The 21,140-nt window shown below is 37.6% G+C and overlaps 1 protein-coding gene across 1 annotated transcript in view; it reads left to right on the top strand.

Moving 5' to 3' along the window:
• The first annotated feature begins 8,647 nt into the window (after window positions 1-8,647).
• The window catches only part of Cntnap2 (contactin associated protein 2), a 2,029,549-nt gene continuing 2,017,056 nt past the window's right edge, over window positions 8,648-21,140 (top strand). Inside the window, exon 1 of the mRNA XM_040740424.1 lies at window positions 8,648-9,421. Within this exon, the coding sequence (XP_040596358.1) occupies window positions 9,325-9,421 (97 nt within the window). The 5' untranslated portion in view covers window positions 8,648-9,324. The remainder of the gene's footprint in view (window positions 9,422-21,140) is intronic.

Genomic DNA, 21,140 nt, shown 5'->3' with positions numbered 1-21,140 from the left:
AAAATCTATGTATTTTTTTCTATATATACCTTTCACACACTGAATTCAGCAGGCCGTTTCCCTACAAAGATAAATCACATATTTTATGTTTGCTACCATGGCCTTTTATATGAGATATTCATTTTCATTAATTTGTGGCATAATCAAATAATGAGCAATTTTACAATATAATCACTTCATAAAATGTAAGTTAGATTTGGCAGAACCAAACTACAACTTGCCAAAAACTCATATTTTTAATTTGCTATTCTTCAAGAGTAGTTATTCTGAAATATATGTCTTACCTTCATTAATGCCCTAGAAAAAGCAAACCAAAGTTAGATGGATAAATTGATAGCAACAAAGTGTAGGTTGGATTAGGGCCTGGAGAGATTATTCAGATGTTCAGAGCACTTGATGCTTTTGCAGAGAAGCTGAGTTCAGTTCACAACATATATATATATATCTGGTAGTTCATAACTGCTTGTAACTCCAGCTGCAAGGGATCTGATACTCTCTTCTGGCCTCTGCAGGCTAGAATGAACCTGTGTAATATGTTGCATTCCCACACAGAGGTGCAAACACATAATTATAAATAAATTGAAACCTAATGAACCCAGTACCAGAGATGAAAATTTTTGTTGCAGTTGTTGGTCAGGGTAGTCAAAGTAGTTCTCAAAAAAATATAGACAATTGCTGTTATCCATGTTTGACTCTAGTAAGCAAGATGTCACACACTTAAGTCAAAAATCATGTATGATTTGAGCTAGATAAAACCTGCCATCCATTTAGATCACTAGAGGTCACAATGGTGCCTGATCTGTCTTCTATTGGCAAGCTAAGCAATAGTGTAGAGACCACCTCGAATGCCTATTCCTGATAGTGAACTTGATGTCTATAACCATCCTGGAGCCTTAATCCAGTGACTGATGGAAGCAGAGGCAAACACACACACAGTTAAATACTGAACAGAACCCAAGGAACCCAGCGACAGAGAGAGAGGAGTGAAGAGCAAATTGGCAAAGAATGGGCTGGCAAAACCAGCAGAGACAGCTATCTGAACAGGGGAGAGCTCTTGAACCCCAGACTGATAGCGGGGAGGCCAGCATGGGACCCATACAGACCCCCTGAATGTGAGAGTCAATGAGGATGCCTGGGTTACCTATGGGGTCCTGAGCAGTGGATCAGTGTTTATCCCTCGAATACTAACAGACATCGTGTGTCCATAACACAAAGTGGAGTGTTCTCTCTTCCTGTACTCTTAGGGAAGTGCCTGGACCCTACCCTGAATGAAATGATAGACTCTAGATATCCCCTATGTGGAAGGAATTGGCAATAGGGTGGGAGGATGGGGGGATGATGGGGGGCTGCAAAGAGGAGGGGAGGGAGAGGGAACTGGGATTGACATGTAAAACAAGCTATTTTAAAAAAAATGTCAAAAAAACCCTGAAAACTTCTTCCATGTGCTCTATGTTCCATAGAATCAAAAATTGAGATGGCATTAAAGTACTAAGCAAGCTGTCAAGGGAAGGAATTGAATAATAGACCTAACAAGCTGTGATGACACCAGTGACCCACAATGTTCATCAAGGCAAAAATATCCCTAAAGGTCCATAACCATCAGCTATCTAATAGGACTTAAAGCATACATAACAAGAGAAAAATCATGCCTTGCACTAGAATCCTATCCAAATAACTGTTATTAGTAAGCCATGGATCTTAGCAAGGATCTAAAATCCCAGTTTGGTTGATTGGCATAATTACTAACTGTATTTTCATAATTGTCCTTTACACACATGACGATTGTAGCTTTAACTAAGAATCGAAGATTTTCATTACAGAATATGGAGATCGTTACAGAAAACCAAAATGGAACACTGTGTAGAAATCAAAGACTTGAACGATGACAATATCAATAGACATGCTAACTCAGAAGTGGGGAAAACCCATGAGGTCCAAACCTTGAGCAAGGGGCTTCAGGCAACTACTGACTGGAGACAGGAAGAACCAGCTTTTCCCGAAGATGAGACATTTTATTGCTTACCCAACACAAAATGAGCAAGTCAGAAATCATATACACATAAACAACAAATATGAACTTGGCAAATGTATTCTTTTGTGTGTGTGTGTGTGTACATAAAACAATAAATCAAAGAAAAATAAGACATTAATTTGAGAGGAAGAGCCATGGTAGGGTTAAAGAGAGGGGAAATGGAGGATTAGAGTGAGGAAAGGATAGGGGAAGTGTTGTAATTTAAAAATACATTTGTACAAGGTAATATTCAATGTCTGAACTTTTATACATATGCTTACCTGTTTCTTCTCACATAGGTCCCTGAGCCTGATTATTAATTGCAAGTATATTCTTCTATGCATGTAAAATACTTTTTCTGAGTACAGTGACCTAATTATTGTTAAATATCCAATTGATTGCTAATTTTGGTTAAATAAATTATGTACATATTGTTCTAAGCAAATATTTTTCAAGAATTTTTTTCCAAATAATTCTAGATATCCCATATTTTTATGGACACCAGAAGAAAGTGATATTTTTGACAATCCTAAATTTTTAAATTTTCCTGTGTCAGTTTATCAAGCTCTTGGTGTTTGATTATGATAAGGAGCATCTCACCACACTCATTGCCTGCAATCTTTGCTAAGTTCAGAATCCAGGTAAATGCTATACACACCAGAGTTTTAGTGTAAGTTTCGACCTAGATCAACCCTTTCTCACTAGACAGTTCATTTCAGTATCTCAGACATATTCTAGTACCCTCAAAGAAATCTGTGCTAAAGTCTTTGTAGAATATAGTATAAAACTGATAGTGTTCCTTTTCTCTCTCTCTCTCTTTCTTTCTTTCTCTCTTTCTTTCTTTCTTTTTTTCTTTCTTGGAGATTACTCTATTTTTTATAAATTTTGTTTAAATTAAACAATCTCATTTTACATATCAATCCCAGTTCCCCCTCCCTTCCATCCTCCCATGCCTCCAATTGAGGCCCCATCTCATTCCCCTTCCACTCCCCAGGGAAGGTGAGGCCTTCCATGAGGGATCATCGAAGTCTGTCAAGTCATTTGGGGCAGGGTCTAGGCCCTCCCCCATGTATCTAGGCTAAAAGAGTATCTCTCTATGGGGAATGCGCTCCAGAAGTTGATTCATGCACTAGGGATAAATACTGGTTCCACTTCCAGAGGCCCTATTTACTGTCCAGGCCTCCTATTTCTAACTGAATACTTAAAACATTTTGTGTGTATGAATACTTTGCCTGCACTACATACAGGCAGTGCTTGTGGAGGCTAGAAGATTGCCTTAGAAGTCTTGAAACTGGAGTTGAAGACTGTTGTGAACAGCCATGGAGCTGCTAAGATTTAATCAGTCTTTAGCAAGAAATCCAATGCTCTACCCCTGAGTCATCTCACCACCACCAAAGACATGCATTTTTTTTTATCATAAAGAAATTCACTGATTACTTGGCAGAGCTGGGTAATCTGCACTCCAGAATTAAAGTCAATTCCAAGGGAACGCTAAAACTTCTTTATCTATGAAAGGTACTGTGATTTTTAGTGCTTCATTCAATGGAGTTTTTTACTTGAAAATTGCTGGGTTTCAGCCTCCGCCAGAGTTCAGTTTCTAAGACAGGAAAGGGGTGTCAGCGCAAGGAAAACTTCTGACTATCAGGGGGTTATTCTCAAATGGCTCAGAATAGCTCAGACTGTCTTTATTGATACTTAAACAGAGGTTTGTTTTTTTTTGGACGTAGAGGTTGAGGCAGGGTTTCTCATGGCTTTGGGGGGCTGTCCTGGAACTAGCTATTGTAGACCAGGCTGGTCTCGAATTCACAGAGTTCCACCAGCCTCTGCCTCCCTAGTGGAGTGGTGGGATTAAAGGGGTGTGCCACCACTGCCTGGCAGTTTGTTTTTTTCTTACCAGTGTTTCATGAACAGCTTTATTATTGCATTCTATTTTTGACTTGAAGAAATACAAAACAATTTAAGGAATGTGTCCTGATGGTTTCAAAAGTCCCAATTTGTTCCCCTTTATGCTTCCCCAATACGCCTTCCCACCCTCTGCATAATCTTATTCTAGTCATATAGTTCAGCATGTTTGGAGGCTTTAACTAAATATCAAGCCAGACACATCCTGCTCTTATGTCAGCGGGCAGCTACTTGCAATTACAAAGTTAAATGTAATAGAGATGGGCACAATGCTTTAAGGACAGCAATGTTCAAACCCAGACAATTATTTCATGTCTGCAAGATATATTTTATACAGTTCATTTTTCTACAAGGGGGGTCCCATGCCTCAATCTCTCTGTTAAAAGGCAGACTTTCGACAAGCACTCTTTTAACATCTAACTATACCACACTTCTCCCGCCAATACAAGCTTCTATGTATGGTAAAGATGGATCTGTCCACCCCAATGTTTTACATTGCATTATTCCCATCAGAATGTATTAGATCTTATCATTGATTCTCTATGATTAGTGCCTAGGGAGCTTACTCCTAACAGTAGACACTGTGTGTGTTCCTGAGGCTGTTCCCCTGTTCCATGTGTGCATGACCTACTCTTCCTTCCAGAACTGTGAGACATGGTTAATGGTCCAAGTGCTCCTTTCTCCTATGTACTTAAGTATCTCTATTATGCAGAAAAGATCTCAGGATTAGGAGTTGTAGCTAGTAACTCCAGATGAGAGATTTGACAAACATTAGCCCCCTGTTGAATCTCAGGGGAAAGTATTTGAAAAAGAACAGAATTTCCAGGGGAAATTACGTTTATTGTATGTGTCAATAGATGTGACAATGTAAAACTAAAAACCACCCAAAGCATCACCAATATAATGAGAGAGAAAAGAGTCTGCAAGCTAAACAAATTTTGCAAATTCCTATGCTGTGCCCTGGACTACTGGTCTTTGAAAAGTGAGAGTCACAGGTGCTTTGCCGACAGAAGTTTCTGTCCCATGCAGTCCTGAAGCCGTTTCGTACCAAATAAACACACAGAGGCTATATTAATTATAAACTGTCTGGTCAATGGCCCAGGCTTCTTATTGGCTAGCTCTTTCTTAATTATTAGCCCATCTCTATTATTCTATGTATCTCCATGTAGTCTTGGCCTACTGGATAATGCCCAGGTTTCCTACTTGCCCTGTAGCTACAAGGAGTCTCCCTCTCCATTCAACTTCTGTCTCTCTTCCAGCATTCTCTTAGTCTGGTAGCCCCACCTATCCTTCCTGCCTGGCTACATCCTGCCTGTTCATTGCCCGAAGCAGTTTTATTCATCAGCCAATAAGAGAAACATACAATCACAGAATACAGAACAACATACCCCATCACTTTGCCCCATGGAAATCCATTGGACAGTTAGTCACATGGTGATCCAAGACTAGGTTGCATGGCTCCCAACAGAAGACATTGTAAATAGCAAATCATTCTAGGTCTTTTACCATGTTAATTACAGCTTTAATGCTGTAATTTAATGTAGTTACTATGTGACATGTTTTACTTTTAAATATCTTTGAATATATAACGGTAATTATGTATCTTTTGAATATTTATTGTTAATAACTTGAGAATACTAGAGAAGTTATCCTACTAGCATTCAACGGAAAATGTTTGATATAAAGATAATATAAATTTATTTTTATCTTCAAATTCAAGTGTTATATGCCAATTCTGCTGATGGTTATTGCCTACAAATATAATGTTTACATTTGAATAACATCAATTTCAAAAATAGTAGATACTGACGAAATATTGATATAATGATGAATATGTGTGTGTGCATATGTGTAAAGTAATAACACATCTGCAACTATATGTTCATATTAAAAATAATATGAAATGAGGCTGAGAGGTAGTTTCCGTATGTCTTTGGGGACATTTCTAGATGATTAAATGAGTGGAAAGAGCCAACTTGAATAAGGGTGACATTACTAACAGGCTTCAGGAACTTACATGATTAATTGGAGGAAAATAGAAAGTGGGTTTGGTATTAGCATCTTTCTTCATGTTCCTCTATTACATAGAATGCTATACCCTACCACATCTTCTCCATCACTTTGAATTAACACCTTAGAAACCTTGAACTAAAATACATCTTTCTTTTTGCTAAGTTCTTTCTGTTAAGAACTTATGCAAGTAATTGAAAGACACTGTTTATTTTCTCAAAATAATAAAATCTGTCTCCCTTCTTTTATAAGCCTGCCCTTGTTTTCTTTTTGTATGCCATTAACCAGTGTTTTAGCACTAACCTCAAGCTTTGACTTACTTTGTACCCAACAGTGTGACATTTAAGATCACTACCAACTCTATTCAACCATTTTTCAAATGCAAATGCAATGCAGATACTGATCAGTATCTACTCTCTGGAGCATGACTGTCAATATATAATGCACATAAGTAAGGCTGTTGACGCCCCCTCCAATCATATGATCAGTATCTGACCAAGATGAAAAAAACTTACGGATTCCAACTTACTCACTAACAGACATAGTCATAATTGATGGAAAATGAGATTTCTTCACAGTGATTTCAATAGTGAAATGGTGAGGAAAACTAAGAATGGTGCGTTAGCATCCAAGGGATCACCACTGAAGTCTCATTGCTTCCATTGTACCACATGTCTGCTAACACTGAAATTTAGCTAACAAGACTGGAAAGCTGAAAATCATGTAATGATGTTCAAGCTGACACTCAATGCATCTAGGAACTCCTTTTCTCACACATAAAAATCAGCCCGTGGTAGATAGCATGAAAGTGATACAGTGTGGTCTGTAACTTAAAAAAAAAAGAATAGCTTGTTACTATGCATTTTGTTGGATGTTAGCCATTCCAAAATGACTATATATTGGCTATGATTTTAGGGGAAATCATTTTATTTTATTAAACAATTAGCTAGATATGTCTATCACAGTTGTTTTTGTCCAATATTATAAGACATACAATAGTTACAAATCTTCTTACTGTACACATTTAATAACACCCAGTAGAATACTGAAAATATGATACTTTCAATTTGTTCCTCTTTCTTCTTTTCTGCCTGCCTAAATTACTTTAGACCACAACTGTGGCACCTAACACAACAGTTAAAATAGAGAGACATACCTAAACTGGTGTAAAAAGTTGTGGACTTTGACAATATTGTTGCCATGCTTTGTAATCCTTTGGCCTCTTACAATTGGTTGATGGTAGTTCTGTCTAGAGTTCTGGTAACGGTTCAATGACTTGTGACAGTATGTGGGAATTAAAATAGAAAAGGAACATTTTCTTACTCACACAAATGTTATCTTCACTCTAATTTGTGGTGAAAAGAGTGGTTCATAACACGAAGGTAAGGTTGTTCCTCCCATCATTGATAAGCTGTGTCTTTCTTATTTTTTCCAGAGTTTACTCAATCTGTAGTTCTTACTGGGACAATGCAACCCTTTAAGTCAGTAAGAAAAAAAAGGCTTAAATTAATTCTGAATCAGGCCCATTAGCACCACCCTGATTATGCGATGAAGAAAGAGTACTATTTACAGTAGACATTTCTGAGACCTAACCATAACATTAAAACTCAGAATCTATTCTGGGAGTAGTCAAATTTCCATAAAAATTTTATTCATCATGAAAGGCAAATGCTTATTCATTGCATAACACTGACAGACACGGTTACTCCTCCTCAGACCTCCCAAAACATCATTAGGTATTAAGAAGACCTATAATTCTTAATTGTGTCAGTAAAGATACTGGAAAGATTGGTTCTATAGGGAGAAAAGAATCCAAGTACTTCTCGTGGGCTAGATGTTAGGAAAACAAATCAGTGTAAAGTGTGGCTAGATGGGAGTTGATTGAAGAAAACATCCTCTCTATAGGCATTCCTATTTCTTAATACTTGCAGTCCCTTAAGTATCCTGGAGTCAATATCATTATACTGCTTATTTATTCTAGTTTTGCTATTGGGTTTGTTTGTGTTTGTGTTTGTATTTGCCAGAGTGTGGTTTTTCTTAGCAGTATGTGTTTGGTGAATGTGAGTATATGTATGAATGTGCATACATATATATGGGTAAATATGAATTAATTACACATTTAAAACATCTGCATTAAGTGACTCTGCAATCTTCACTCTCTGCTCTAGCCATTCAGGATGTTTAGACCTGTCACTTGGTGTTAGGACCACTCGGAAGACTGCCTTTTGGACTCCTGATAGTGGTTCCCCGGGGTTCGAAGCTCCAGGAGCCTGTACCATCTGTATCCGAAGGGGAGGAAAGAAGGCGAAGAGAAAACATCCCAGCGAGGGGTTTCTTCCTCCTACTGCTGGGTCAGGGACTAGCCAGTTCTGGAGCAGGGTTCTTAAATTACACAGCAAACCCTCAACTTCAGCACCGCGGACAGCAGCCCCTCTTGCTTATAGAGAGGCGCATACCTCCTGCCTTGGCCCGGACTCCAGCTAATGGACCTGGGCCAGTTGCTTCCTTCTCTCTTTTGCTTTCATACCAGACGAGGGCAGGGCAGATAGGTTGCTACAGCAAGAGGAGTACGGTAGGAAAAGAGAAAAAGGAGGAGAAGAAGGAGGAGGAGGAGGAGGAGGAGGAGGAAGAGGAGGAGGAGGAGGAGGAGGAGGAGGAGGAGGAGGAGGAGGAGGAGGAGGGGGGACCGGGGAGGGGAACAAGAAGGGAAGGGGGGAAGGCTTCCCTTTGCCTGGCTCGCCCGAGTCTGCAGGCGCTGCTGGAGGCAGCAGCGTCTCCAGCTCCTGGCTGATGTAGCTGCTGCTGCTGTGAATCTACAGCTAGAGATGCTTATCAGTGCCGCTCCGCGCTGAGGCCAAGCGAGCACCCGGGGTTGTGCTCCGCTCTGCACATCCTTGATCTCAGACTGGGAGCTGACAGCCTACTGGAAACCCCTCTGAGTCCCGCTGCTCAGTGGCCGCAGGAGCGCTCGCCCGCAGTGGCAACAGCAGCATCGCTGGACACACAGCTTTCCGGTTCTCTCCTGCAGGCTCAGTGCTCTCCAGATTTCCCCCACGCGTCCTTTCGTGATTTTTTTTTCCAGAGGAGAGGGCGGGGTAGGAGTCAGTCCCCTCCTCTCTCTCACCCCTCCTATTCCTTCTCGGTTTGAATTTCTTCCCCTGGCATTTCACTGGCTCGCAGAGCAAGAGACCAGACCCACACAGAGGGGGAAGCAAAGCAGAGCCTCCCCTGCTGCTGCCAGCCCAGAACTGGAACCTGGAGGGGGTGAGCTGAGAGGAAGCAGGAGGAGCTTGGCTTCCTCTTGCATCTGAGGACAGACCAGGTCCTTTCAAGAACCCCACAGAGAGGCGGACTGCATCTCTGCAGAGAGCTTTGGAGTATCGCTGGCCCAGAGGAGAAGGATGGTGGTGCCTCTGAGAACAGGCTGCAGGGCAGCGCTCTCGCTCTGGATTCTCAACAGCTTCATCTGCAGAGCCTGGATGGCTCCCTCCACGTTCCGTAAGTAGCCCTCTCCTCTCCGTGGTTTTGTGCTGGAGTCACTTCAGTGCCGCATTGGTGTAAGGGCACCCAGGCATCAACTCCGAGGAGCATTCGCAGGTTTTTTTTTTTTTTGCCCCCGTGTATGTTTGTGTGCATGTATGTGCGTCGGATGCCTAGCACTTGCAGCCACTGCTGCAGACAAACTCTAAACCCAGGGAGCTCCTTGTTTTGTGGAGATGATTTTCATAGTGCTGGATGCTTCTGGAAAGTTGTTCCTAGTCTTGAAGATTACCCCGCAACTGCTTGGTTAGAGTGATGAGCGTAGCCGTTTCTTGGGGGGAGACGATTGCGTTTTACTTGGGTAGTGTAGAAAATGAGAAGTTTCTGAATTTCTTTTTTGTTGATGGTTTTAACTTACACATTGGTCTGAGGAGGAAAGAGGAACAAAATTCAGGCAGTGTGGGCACCTATGTATTCACTAATTTCCTCTGTCCTCTTAAAAAGTTAATGCTCATTTAGCAGTTGATTACATATATACATGTATATATGTATATATGTTAAAAAGTAAGTCTTATATTGGAACTGACAATGCGTTAATTACTTAGTAGTTTGGGGTAATGGGCACGACTCATGCAGGGTAACACTTGGACTGACAGTGCAAATGTTATTCATGGATAATGAAGAGATGATTTAAAACTTTTTAGGAAAAAAGAAAAGATGTAGCTGCTTAAAACGTGTGTTTTTAAGGAGAACGGGAGGGAATGATTGGTGTTTTTGATGAGGTTTAGAAGAAATGGAATATTCTAGCTCATTTTCTGCATTGTTTTAGAGATGAGTATTGTGCATGAAGAGAGGAAAGGCATAGTTGGCTTTGGCTGTCAAAGAGTTAAATGCTGGACTGATTGGCTGTAGTACTTTGCAAAGTGTTCCTAAGCACAGCCTTGTTTCTGAGGATGGGTGAAGGAGTATAGAGCTGTGGAGTTCAGAGGGAAATGTGCTCCACTTAGGATAGATAAGCTGAGTAGATTCCAGATACTTCACATGTGATTCAGTCCCCCTCTCTGTTTATAGTTTTGTGGACGTATTCACGCTCACTTTTTTTGCCTATGTATAAATATTAATAAAATTGCACTGTTCAAATTATTAATGAGTAGTCTTAAAATGGGCATTATGTTATCAACAACTGTCTACAGTGTTATCTTCAGTATTATTTTGTCATATTCTCCAAGTACCTTCTATGAGCTTCTTTGCAGTGCTTAAAGATAGAGACTTGCAAGCACAAAGAGAGCTAAGTTGTAGTGAACTTGAAAAAAAGAAACTTTATGGTAGTCTCAGGGCACAAACAAACCTAAAAATATGTGTTGTTTTTGTCCATATTGATTGTATATTATTAAATGAAAATTGTAAAGCTAGACTGATTGATGTTGAAATCTCCAAAAATATGTAACACTACCCATTGGAAATTATTCTGATGGAATTTCAATTTAATTTTCAAAAAATGTTTGTATAGTGGTATTGAATTTGCTACCACATTTCTTATAAGCTCACTGAAAGTTAAAGTATGTTCTATTCTCTGATTTGAGTTCTTACTTCCTAATAGCTTCCAGAATTCTGTGTCTCATATTTCTGTATGCCTTAGTAGAAATGGGTCAATCTGAATCAAACACTATATGTTCAGAATGGTATATTTGCACTCATGCATGGCTATAATTGAAAGATTCAAAAGTTTTTGTTTTAGAAATATGTCCTTAATTTTACTACTTAAATTTAGTGAAAAATAACACAAAATAGCTACTTTAAAATGTTTATGTCTGAGCATCAGGGTTTATTTAGTTCTTATCCTATATAAATGCTTAAAACATTTAATGGATTGAGACAGGTTTTTATTACATTTGAATGTTTGAATTTAAATTCTGAGACACAAGTCCAAAGTTGACTTAAATCCTGGAAATGAACTTAATAATGAGTAGTACCAGAATTCAGAGATGTGATTGAACTTTCAAATTTATTTTATTTTCACTCATAGTGAAAAATATTCATTTTTGCTGTACTTATTTTTGATGCACTGTATGATAGTTGTGTTTATAATACCTAGAAAGACTCAAGGTAGGAAAAAAAACGTAGTTTCATGAATCTAAGTTAATGAACAGCTCAACCAGGAGGGGTCATCATGACACAAAAAGTAGCAGAAAACTCATGTAGTTCTTGCTTTGGAAAAAATGATGACTATGCTCAAACATCCTTTTCCTGAGTAACTTGGTGTAGTATAAAAGGCATTTTTATACAAATGATTAATATTTTGAACTTCATAATACACAGTTTCAGTAGGCCATTGCTTAAGGCTTGCTTCTTTTTTCTGCTCTGGGTATTGTACATAAAGGCTGCTCATCCTATGTTTTGCACATATTTCAATTTAAGTTAAAGAAGTTTATTTTTTTAGATCAAATAATAATGTCATCTATTTCTAAGTGATAATTAGAATGAGTCAGCAAAGCTGAGAATTATCTGCTTCCTTTCTTGTGAAAACCCGTGTGAAAGGCTCAGGAATAGCACTCCACCACTAGGGGGTAAATTGATTAGACCGTGCTTTCGAGACTTACAGAGCCATGCTAAATTTCAAGGGGCTTAAGCTAGAACTTAGTAAGTTTAGTGCCCAAATATTATTGAATTTTCACCTAAGTGTTTACTCATAGAAGCCAATACTTGTGATTCTTATGGAACTATTCTCATGTGATTTATGTGACTCTCATATTGTAAAAGGTGTTTTGTGTGTATTCGAATAATGCTTTGCAAATATACAGATACATATATGGCATACACAAACACATGCACATATATGTAGTTTAAATTTATAGTAAAATATACAGAAATATAATATATGGTATCATTTATATCAAAATAGCTGTAAGCATGTGCATATATATGTATATATATATATATATTATGTAGCATTAATTAACAATTTTACCTAATAGTCAAGTTCATAGTTACGACTTTACCTGTATAGGAGACTGTGATAAAAACATGAATCGATAGTTTATTGATCTATTTTCTCTTTCCTAAATTCATGTCTTCTCCCCAAAGTGGTATTTTCAAATATAACATATGAAAAATATCATTAAATCAAATGCCATCATTTTATATCTTGTTCAATTAGAATAGTGATTTTGTTAATCTGAAAATATGCTTTTAATCAGCAAGATACACTGGGAAAAGGGTTATACATTTTTTAGATATTGCATATTTGTATGAAGAAAACTGTTTACTAGTTGGAGATAAATACAATTCTTTGTTTTACAGGCGTTTGCACTGCAACTCAGATAATGGCAACTTTTAGGGCATAATCATTTATCACAAAGTAGGACTAATTTTCAGAAAACATATTCCCATATATTTAATACATCTTTCAATTAACCTTCATGCATTTATACATATGTAAATCATCATTTGTGAAAACTTCAAAGCTGTTTTACATATACTATACTTTAAAACAGGTTTTTAATGTATGTTTCCATTATTTTGAGTAGGACCAACTTTCAAGTTCTATAATTTCTTTTAGCTTCTGTTTCATTTGGGTGAATTAATAAATCTTATTAGCTAAAAGGTCTTCATAAAACTTTAAAAATGAAGGAATCAACCTTTCTGCCTGATTATTGTACACTGATTGGAAGGTAAAAGATATGCGAAGCCCTGATCCACTTTTCTTTTTTTTTTAATGGTATATTTATTTGTTATAAAAGTAGAGAATATACATGTAATACACGTTGTAAGATTCACAAAGAAAATCTGATTTGTAATCTTACTAAACATCTTAACTACAGGCTAGAGAAAGTTCCTGATTTGCTAAACTGCTGCCTGTACCAACATGAGCACCAGATTTGAGACCCCCAGAGTACACATAAATACTCATCTCAGGATGCACATCTGTAAGCCCACTCCTGATTGAATGCAGACAGGTGTGCTCTAGGATATTAGTTAGAGATGTGTTACATTTGTTATGCTGTGGAACATTTGCTTAATGATGCAAAGATGTGTTGCATTCTTTTATGTTGCACTTGTTTAACACTGTGAAACTGTGTTACTTTGCCTGTCTAAAATGCTTGATTCATCTAATAAAGAGCTGAACAGCCAACAGACAGACAGGAGGAAGGATTGGTGTGTGGGGGGCTAGTGTGGGTAGGCAGACAGAATAAATAGGAGGGGAAATCTGAGAAGAGAAGATTGGAGAATGAGGAAAGAAGGAAAAGGACCTCAGGGGCCAGCCGCCCATCCGACACAGCAAACCACAGAGAAGTGAAGAAAGGTACATAGAATAGAGAAAGATAGAATCCTGGAGGCGAAAGGTAGATGGGATCATTTAAGTGAAGAAAAGTTGACTAGAAACAAGCCAGTCTAAGGCCAGATATTTATAAATAAGAATAATCCTCCATGTGATTTATTTGGGATCTGGGTGGCAGCCCCCCCCGCCCCCTGCATGCATCCTGCAGGAGCCAAAGAGTAAAAACAACACGAGTAGATCCCCAGCGACTACTGGTCAAGAAGTCTAGCCAACCATTGAGTTCCAGGCTCCAGGGGACAGACAGCAGCAACAGCGACAACAATATGTAATAAAGGAAGACACGATTTATAATTCCTGTTTCCATATGCACAGGCACTCTAATATGAATGTGAATGTGCACAAACACACACAAACACATATGCTACAAAATGGATGGCATGTGTAAATTTCAGCAATACCAATGAACATGCGAAAGCGGGTGGGGAGAAGCCTGCAATGCCTCAACCCTCCACAAAGAACTACAGGCAGCTATAGAAAGCTGGAAGCAGAAGAGGTGGTCTCTCCCAGGAAAGAGCATATTAACTGATTGCCTATGCCAACTGGTCAGTCCTGAAAACATATGTAGAAGTAACATCCTGTGGACTGACTGAGTTATATTTAGGAACATATATGTATACTCACAAACATAGACGTATGAAATAACAGTTAATTTAAAAAAGGAGGCCGTGGATTTAAAGAAGAGTGTTCATAGCTATGTGGGAGGATTTAAAGGGAGTAAAGGGAAGGGAGAAACTATACAACTGCCTTATAATCTAAACGATAAAGGGATAACTGATACATGATATAAACATAGTGATTAATATTTATGAAATGAAGGAATACAATATGCATGCACATATTTGCTTTGATTTTAAAATGATCTGATTTATCTTTTATTTACTTTTTCAAAAATAAATAACAGAGTACACAATAATGTGAACCACTAACAACTTGTGTGTGGGAAGTAAATTCTTGATTTCTGTCAATATCTTTACTTTAAGTTGTATGTTACCAGCATTTCCAGAGAGATGAGCATTTTCCCAAAAGCAGCTATCAGAAATTTCAGATATATATCTATAATCATTTATTACTCAGTTTTTTGGATGCTATGTGTTTATGGTTTTGCTATTTTGCATATGTGAATATTAACTAGACAACTTTTGATATTTTTGTGTTAGAAAATAAGATGACTTCTAACACAATGAAGATTTGAAATTATGGAATTTGTCTTCTCCTGAGATTACACAAACTAGATATTGGAATCTGGAAATATGCCCTGTTCCTTGGTAATAACAGTTAATTTTATCAAGAACAAACTGTACTTGAAACGCTTAACCTCTGTGCCAATGAGTCCCTCATTCATTTCCAGGTTCGGTGTAGGAATACCTCTGCATGCCACTGGGAAGCACAGGGAATATGTCAAACTCCTCTTCATTTACATTCCAAGCAGTCTGCAGAAAAGCCCCATTCTGTAGGCAGATATACATGAAAAATTAGCCAGGGCAGTAAGAGTGGTAGTGTGAGGAAAATTACATTGATTCATTCTTCCAATAGCTTGAGAAACTGTTGAATGTTAGAATGAAGAATAATGAACCCAATTGTCTCACATTTAACCCCCATGTTTCCATATCATTCGTAATTGTACAGAAGTTAATGTTTGCACTCTATCAAGGAATTTTCTGATCAAGAATTCAAGCAGAGAAGAGAATTTTTATTATTGCGCCAGCTAAAACCACAAAATACTGTGATTCCCCATGATAACATTATTTATAATTGAAGAAAACAAGTATGAGAGAATTTCTACAGGCTTTAGACTGAGTATGATTGTGTTTCTCATGTGATACTCTGTAGGAGAATTGCAGTTTTTATGTGATTTTGTTAGTGTCCCTCTCATTCCTTCCTTCTGCATGGTCCTATTAATGATATTTATTTCAGTGACATGCACTTTCCTATCTGGAGTGAATAATATTATCATTTACCTCACAGCCTAGTGGTAGAGTGATCCCTGCAGGTTCACTTAGATCCTATTTATGTAGCAGGCAAATTCCACAAGTTTACTAACCTGTAACTTCATGTCCACTTTTATGCCCCTCATCCCTTCTATGCAATTATAAGATACTGTTACTTCCAGTCATCTAATCCGTGACAAATACCATAGTGATACTTTGAAATCAAAGTTGATTATTTCCTCAGCTGAAAATTTCCTATAAGGATCTCTTTAAACTCTTGCTTAGTTCATTTGGGTGGCAGACAAATCATACTAACAGCTTGAAGTATCTGACTATTTTTTTATAACACTCCAGATTTTTAAACCTCCCCTGATAGTAGGAAATCTGGAAATAAAGATGTAGTCATTGGCTCCAAGTTTTCTCGCTGAAGATAACATATTTTTGGTACACTGTAAAAGTGTCGAAGAAATATAGAAGTGCTCCTGAGAGCTACAGTCTACATATTTCTTTTTGATTTGAGATGGTTTGAAAATGCCCTCATAAATATGAATGCTAATTATCTTTTTAAAAATGTTTTAATGCTCAGTGAAGTGATAAAATTAGCTTTGGGAATATTTAACTAGGGAAAATATCCTCAAACATAGAAAAGGTTTTGTTTGTTTAGGGTTTTGTCCTTTCTGGTATAGCCATTCCTTTTGTTATTTGCACTGGGATGGTGGGCTGAGATGTGAATCTCAGGAAATGACAGCGAAGAGAGGTGTGACCTACATACACACTGTCAGACTTGCTAAACCTGTGCTGTGTGGTGCATCTAAGTTAGGGTTGGGTTATGTAAACTTTAATGAAATGCAACAAGGATTTACTCCCCTCGCTGTCATAACGTTATGTTGGAATAATATAAGAAAGGAGAAGTTTCCTCCTTTTGACAATTTCCCTCTAGCTACTGCAGCCATATCAGTTTTGTATTTCTGTAATGCTACTATTTGAAAGCTCTGAACAGACAAAAGCAAGTGTACACAGTTGAATAAAACAGTTTTGGAAGTGGAGAAGCATCAAGAGTTAACAAATAAAACACACTTGGATTTTTATCCTCTAATAATTGAGGGTTTCCATTGTAACTCATAGAGACACAGTTATTTCAACTAATGTAAAATGTAGGCTGATTAAATAGAAACACTCTGCTGAATGGTTTTCCTAGGAAGCCAACATGCTATGGAAACTGAATTGTTAAAAGTGCTAAAAATATGTAGCACCTTTTTGGCACTTTATGTCTGTTTTTCAGAAATTGAATAGTATTCATGAAAGGAAGAACATTATATGCAATGCCATGTTTCTAGATGTTAGCATATTTAGTGTTAGTGTTTCTGTAAAATTCACTGATCACACAGAAAACCATGGTCTCTTCTGACTTATATTACTTAAAGTGATCATAAATACAAAGTGGAAATTTATAAATTTATACAATATATTTAAATATTTTTAGTGCACTGTAAATACATTCAGAAAATAAAATAACATGCCTCAAAATACTAATTTTAAAATAATTAAATGAGTGTACTAGGTTAATAGTATTTGGAATATCAGACCTTCAGATGAGTACAGGGAAAAAGGTAAGTATTTTTAAGACAACCAAACAAAGAACATTTTAATATAAGAATTAGTTTTCCAACCTGTGTTTCCCTAACTACAAAGTGCTTGAAACAGAATGTGTCTAAAGAGTCCTTCACAACACGATGTGTGAAATTGTCACTATCCCTTAGGAAAATTTATGTTCAGCTCTGTTGGGGAAGTCTTATGTCAATAAAGCACTGTTGAGCCAATAGGAATCTAGATATGTGGGACTAGGAGTCCAGGAGGACTCTGGGAAGGAAAAAGACAGAAGATTCAAGATGTAACGCCATGGGGTAGGAGCCTGGAACTATTCTCCGGTAAGAGACATACTTAGATTAACAATTATTGAGTAATTACTTAAGTCAGAGCTAGCCAGTAAGAAACAAGCAAGGCCAACAGCTTCATAATTAATATAGCCTCCTGTGTGTTTATTTGGGACTGATGTGGCTCTAGAACCAGGCTGGCAGGAAGGCTTCTCTCAAAGGAAAAAGATTCTCTTTACATAATGGTTGTCAGAAGCAGGATTGAATTTCCACGCAAAATAACAAAAGCTTTAAAGGAATTTTAGAAACAGAAGAACGGAGAGAAGCACAGATTTTTCGTAGCAGCATTTTCTCAGGTGGGCGCTGTTCTGCTAGCAACAAGCCGAGATTCACGCGGCTCGCTTACAGGAGTCTTCCTGACTCGGCATAAAAAGAAAAAAAAAACCAGCAAGGTTCTTTTAAGAGACTCTGCTAACGATTTAAAAGTTGTACATACAGCTGGAAGTGGCAGTGACCACATCTCCAAGCCGGCAGCTGGAGTCACGCTTATGCCCGCCATCTTGGAAACGGCAGTTTAAACAGCCGCGGTTTTAAATAATTTGACTAACACTGTATTTTCTAATATGTAGACAACAGCATGAAATTATGCTTAAAATGTGGGAGTGGCTTATGATGCTAATGATGAAGTCTTCTAAGATCGCATTCATCAGGTATAAGCAATCTGGTAGTTTTCACAAATTAGTCAACAAATGAGTAATTTAAGCAGGTACCAACCTCTCTTGCTTTCTGGGGACTTACCTTAATGTGGGAATAAGGAAAAAAATTAGCAAAATGTGGTCATGCGCATCTTTAAATTTTGCACTTGGTGGATGAAGTCAGGTAGATTTCCTGAGTTCAAGGACAGCCTGATCTGCACAATGAGTTCCAGGACAGCCAAAGCTATGTCATGTAATAGTAGGATCCTGTGTGTGTATATATATACATATGTATACATATATATACATATATATATATTTACACCATTTATCCCCATCCCTTTCCTCCCTCAAACCACACCTAGGTAATCACTGTTCTTTCCTATTTTACAAATTGCTGTTGCATACACACATACATACACACACACACACACACAAACACAAATGCACACACCACACACACACACACACTTGATTGTTGCAGCATTATGTTAAAGATGGGAATGATTGTCCACACCCTGTCCATTTTCATTGGTGGAAACAACAAACCTCATCCAGATATATTCTGTAGGTTTTTGTATGTTCTAGGTTTTATTTCTGTGAAGTTGATACCAAAGACTGGGGTGCATGACTCACGTTTACTTTTTGTTTCTTTTCTTGATTGAGCTCCATGAATTGACGCACACATGCACGCACGCACCCACACACACACACACAATTTCCCACAGCAAGTGGACTCCTTTAATACTAACTCGAGGCACCAGTAGATATTGTTAGTTGCTACACTCAGGGAAAAAGACAATACACTTGTCCCTTACCGTCCTCACATCAATACCTCAACGGGCACTTAAGGAAACCGAGGCAAACAATGGAATTAAGCACCATGCCTAAGTCAGCAGCATGGACTCTTTCTATGCCTTTGATTTGATACGTAGTGCAGCTGGCTGGGAGCGAACTCTGCTCAAATCCTCTAAGTAATCATGAATCTCATCTTGTATCCATGAGGTCTTTGAAATGTTCACAGACTGCTTCTATAGACCTAATGGGGGATGTCTCACTGCCCCAATGTCTCCAGGTTTTGTTTATTCATAGTCATTTCATTTTATGCTTGGGCAATTTCAAATTGTATCATCAGAAAATGTATATCACACACACACACATAGAATAGATCTTTCAATTATAAGAGAGTTAAGTCATTTTTGCTTTACTTCACAGGACTTTTATGACGTAATTTAGTTTTTTGAGAGTTTTCCTTACTGCTGTTTAAACATTTATTTTAAGATATTAAACTGCTTTGTAAAGAATGTTTAAAATCTGATTTAAAATCAAATCTCAATATGTCCTGAAAATTGATTTTTCAAAACCTAAACTGTAAATAACATTGCCATTTGCTAAATCTATAAGTTGTTACTGAAGTGTTAGTTTCATAGTAACTAGTCCATAAAACAATTTTTGAGATTCTTTAGAGACATTTTCTTCACTGGCAGAGAGGACATACATATTGCATTTTGGAGCATTTGTACTTCTTGTCTCTTGTCCCTGCTCTCTGATCCTGTCACTGGTGTTATATGAGGGTTTTACCATTTCCCTGAAGTCTTACCACTGTAGCCTTCGACAAGCTTCTAATCTTGCCCCTAGGTTTATATATGATAGGAAAAAAAAGAAAGCCACTATTCAAATATATTTGTATTTTTGTTGTGCTCTTCCTTTAATATCTTTGCCTTAATTTTAATAATACTTGTTCTTATGCTGTGCGATTATAAAAAATTACAAATGCAGGATAGTATGTCAGTTCTTTTTATACTTGCATGTCTATAATGCTTCTACACCAGTGACAGACCTGGCTCCTCAAATGATATAAAAGCACTTGAATACATACCTGAAACTCATGAATCCAAAAATCTCTTACTTGTTATGTCATTTTTATGTGGAGATGTCCTACTGTACCGTCAAACACCAATATGTTCTACAACCTCTCTTCATCCCTGCACCCAGTTCCTCCTAATGTTAAGGAACCACCGTTTTACTCTGGAACCCTTTGTGAGTCACTCTGTTGATTTCCCATGTAGTATTTGGTTTTAATGCCTATATTATATCACTTAACATCGATTGCTTCAGCTCTATCACTATCGTTACTAATTACATGATTCCGTTCATTTTAGGGCTGCATGTATTTCCCCTGTGAACGTATACATTATCTTTATCCACCTACAGCTAAGGGAAATTTAAGTTGTTTTCATTTGGTAAGTATTATGAATAGTATAAAAAACCGCACGAAAGTCTATTTGTCTCTTTGGCACACGGAGTTATTTTTGTTTTGGATGTTCCTGACTAGGAAAATAACTGCTGCATCATAACATGCTCTGTTATTAATCTTTTGAGGAGCCTCTGCACTATTTTCCATAACAAATTTACTAATTTGTAGTCTAACCATCACAGTTCAAAAAAATGCCATTGTTTGGTGTTGCAAAACCTAATATAGTCATCTACTTCTCCATTCATCCCTGTCTTTTTAATGTCATCTCATTGATGCTCCACATTTATATATACTATAAGCTTGCTGTACAATTTCCCTGGTACAGTCAGCAATCTAACATTATGAGGTCAATCACATGATCATGTAACTCCTCAACAACTACACTTTCTTGTAGAATTAATTTTTCTTGTTTATCTTATGCTGATTTAAAATGAAGTTATTTCTCTTACAAACCTCAGAATTTTGGACTAGACTGGAATACTACTCCCCTGTGACAGTTTAGTCTGAGTTCAGGTGAAGGAAACTCCAAGAAGTGATTTCTTTAAAATCTAGATTGCTTTATGTTTGGTATATACTTATAAGTGCGTACATATTATATTTGTCTTTCTGGGTCTGGGTTACCTTACTCAGCAGGTTATTTTCTA

The sequence above is a fragment of the Mesocricetus auratus genome, unplaced genomic scaffold, assembly GCF_017639785.1.
Source record: "Mesocricetus auratus isolate SY011 unplaced genomic scaffold, BCM_Maur_2.0 Super-Scaffold_100694, whole genome shotgun sequence".
Lineage (NCBI taxonomy): Eukaryota > Metazoa > Chordata > Mammalia > Rodentia > Cricetidae > Mesocricetus > Mesocricetus auratus.
This window is presented reverse-complemented; position numbering and strand designations above follow the sequence as displayed.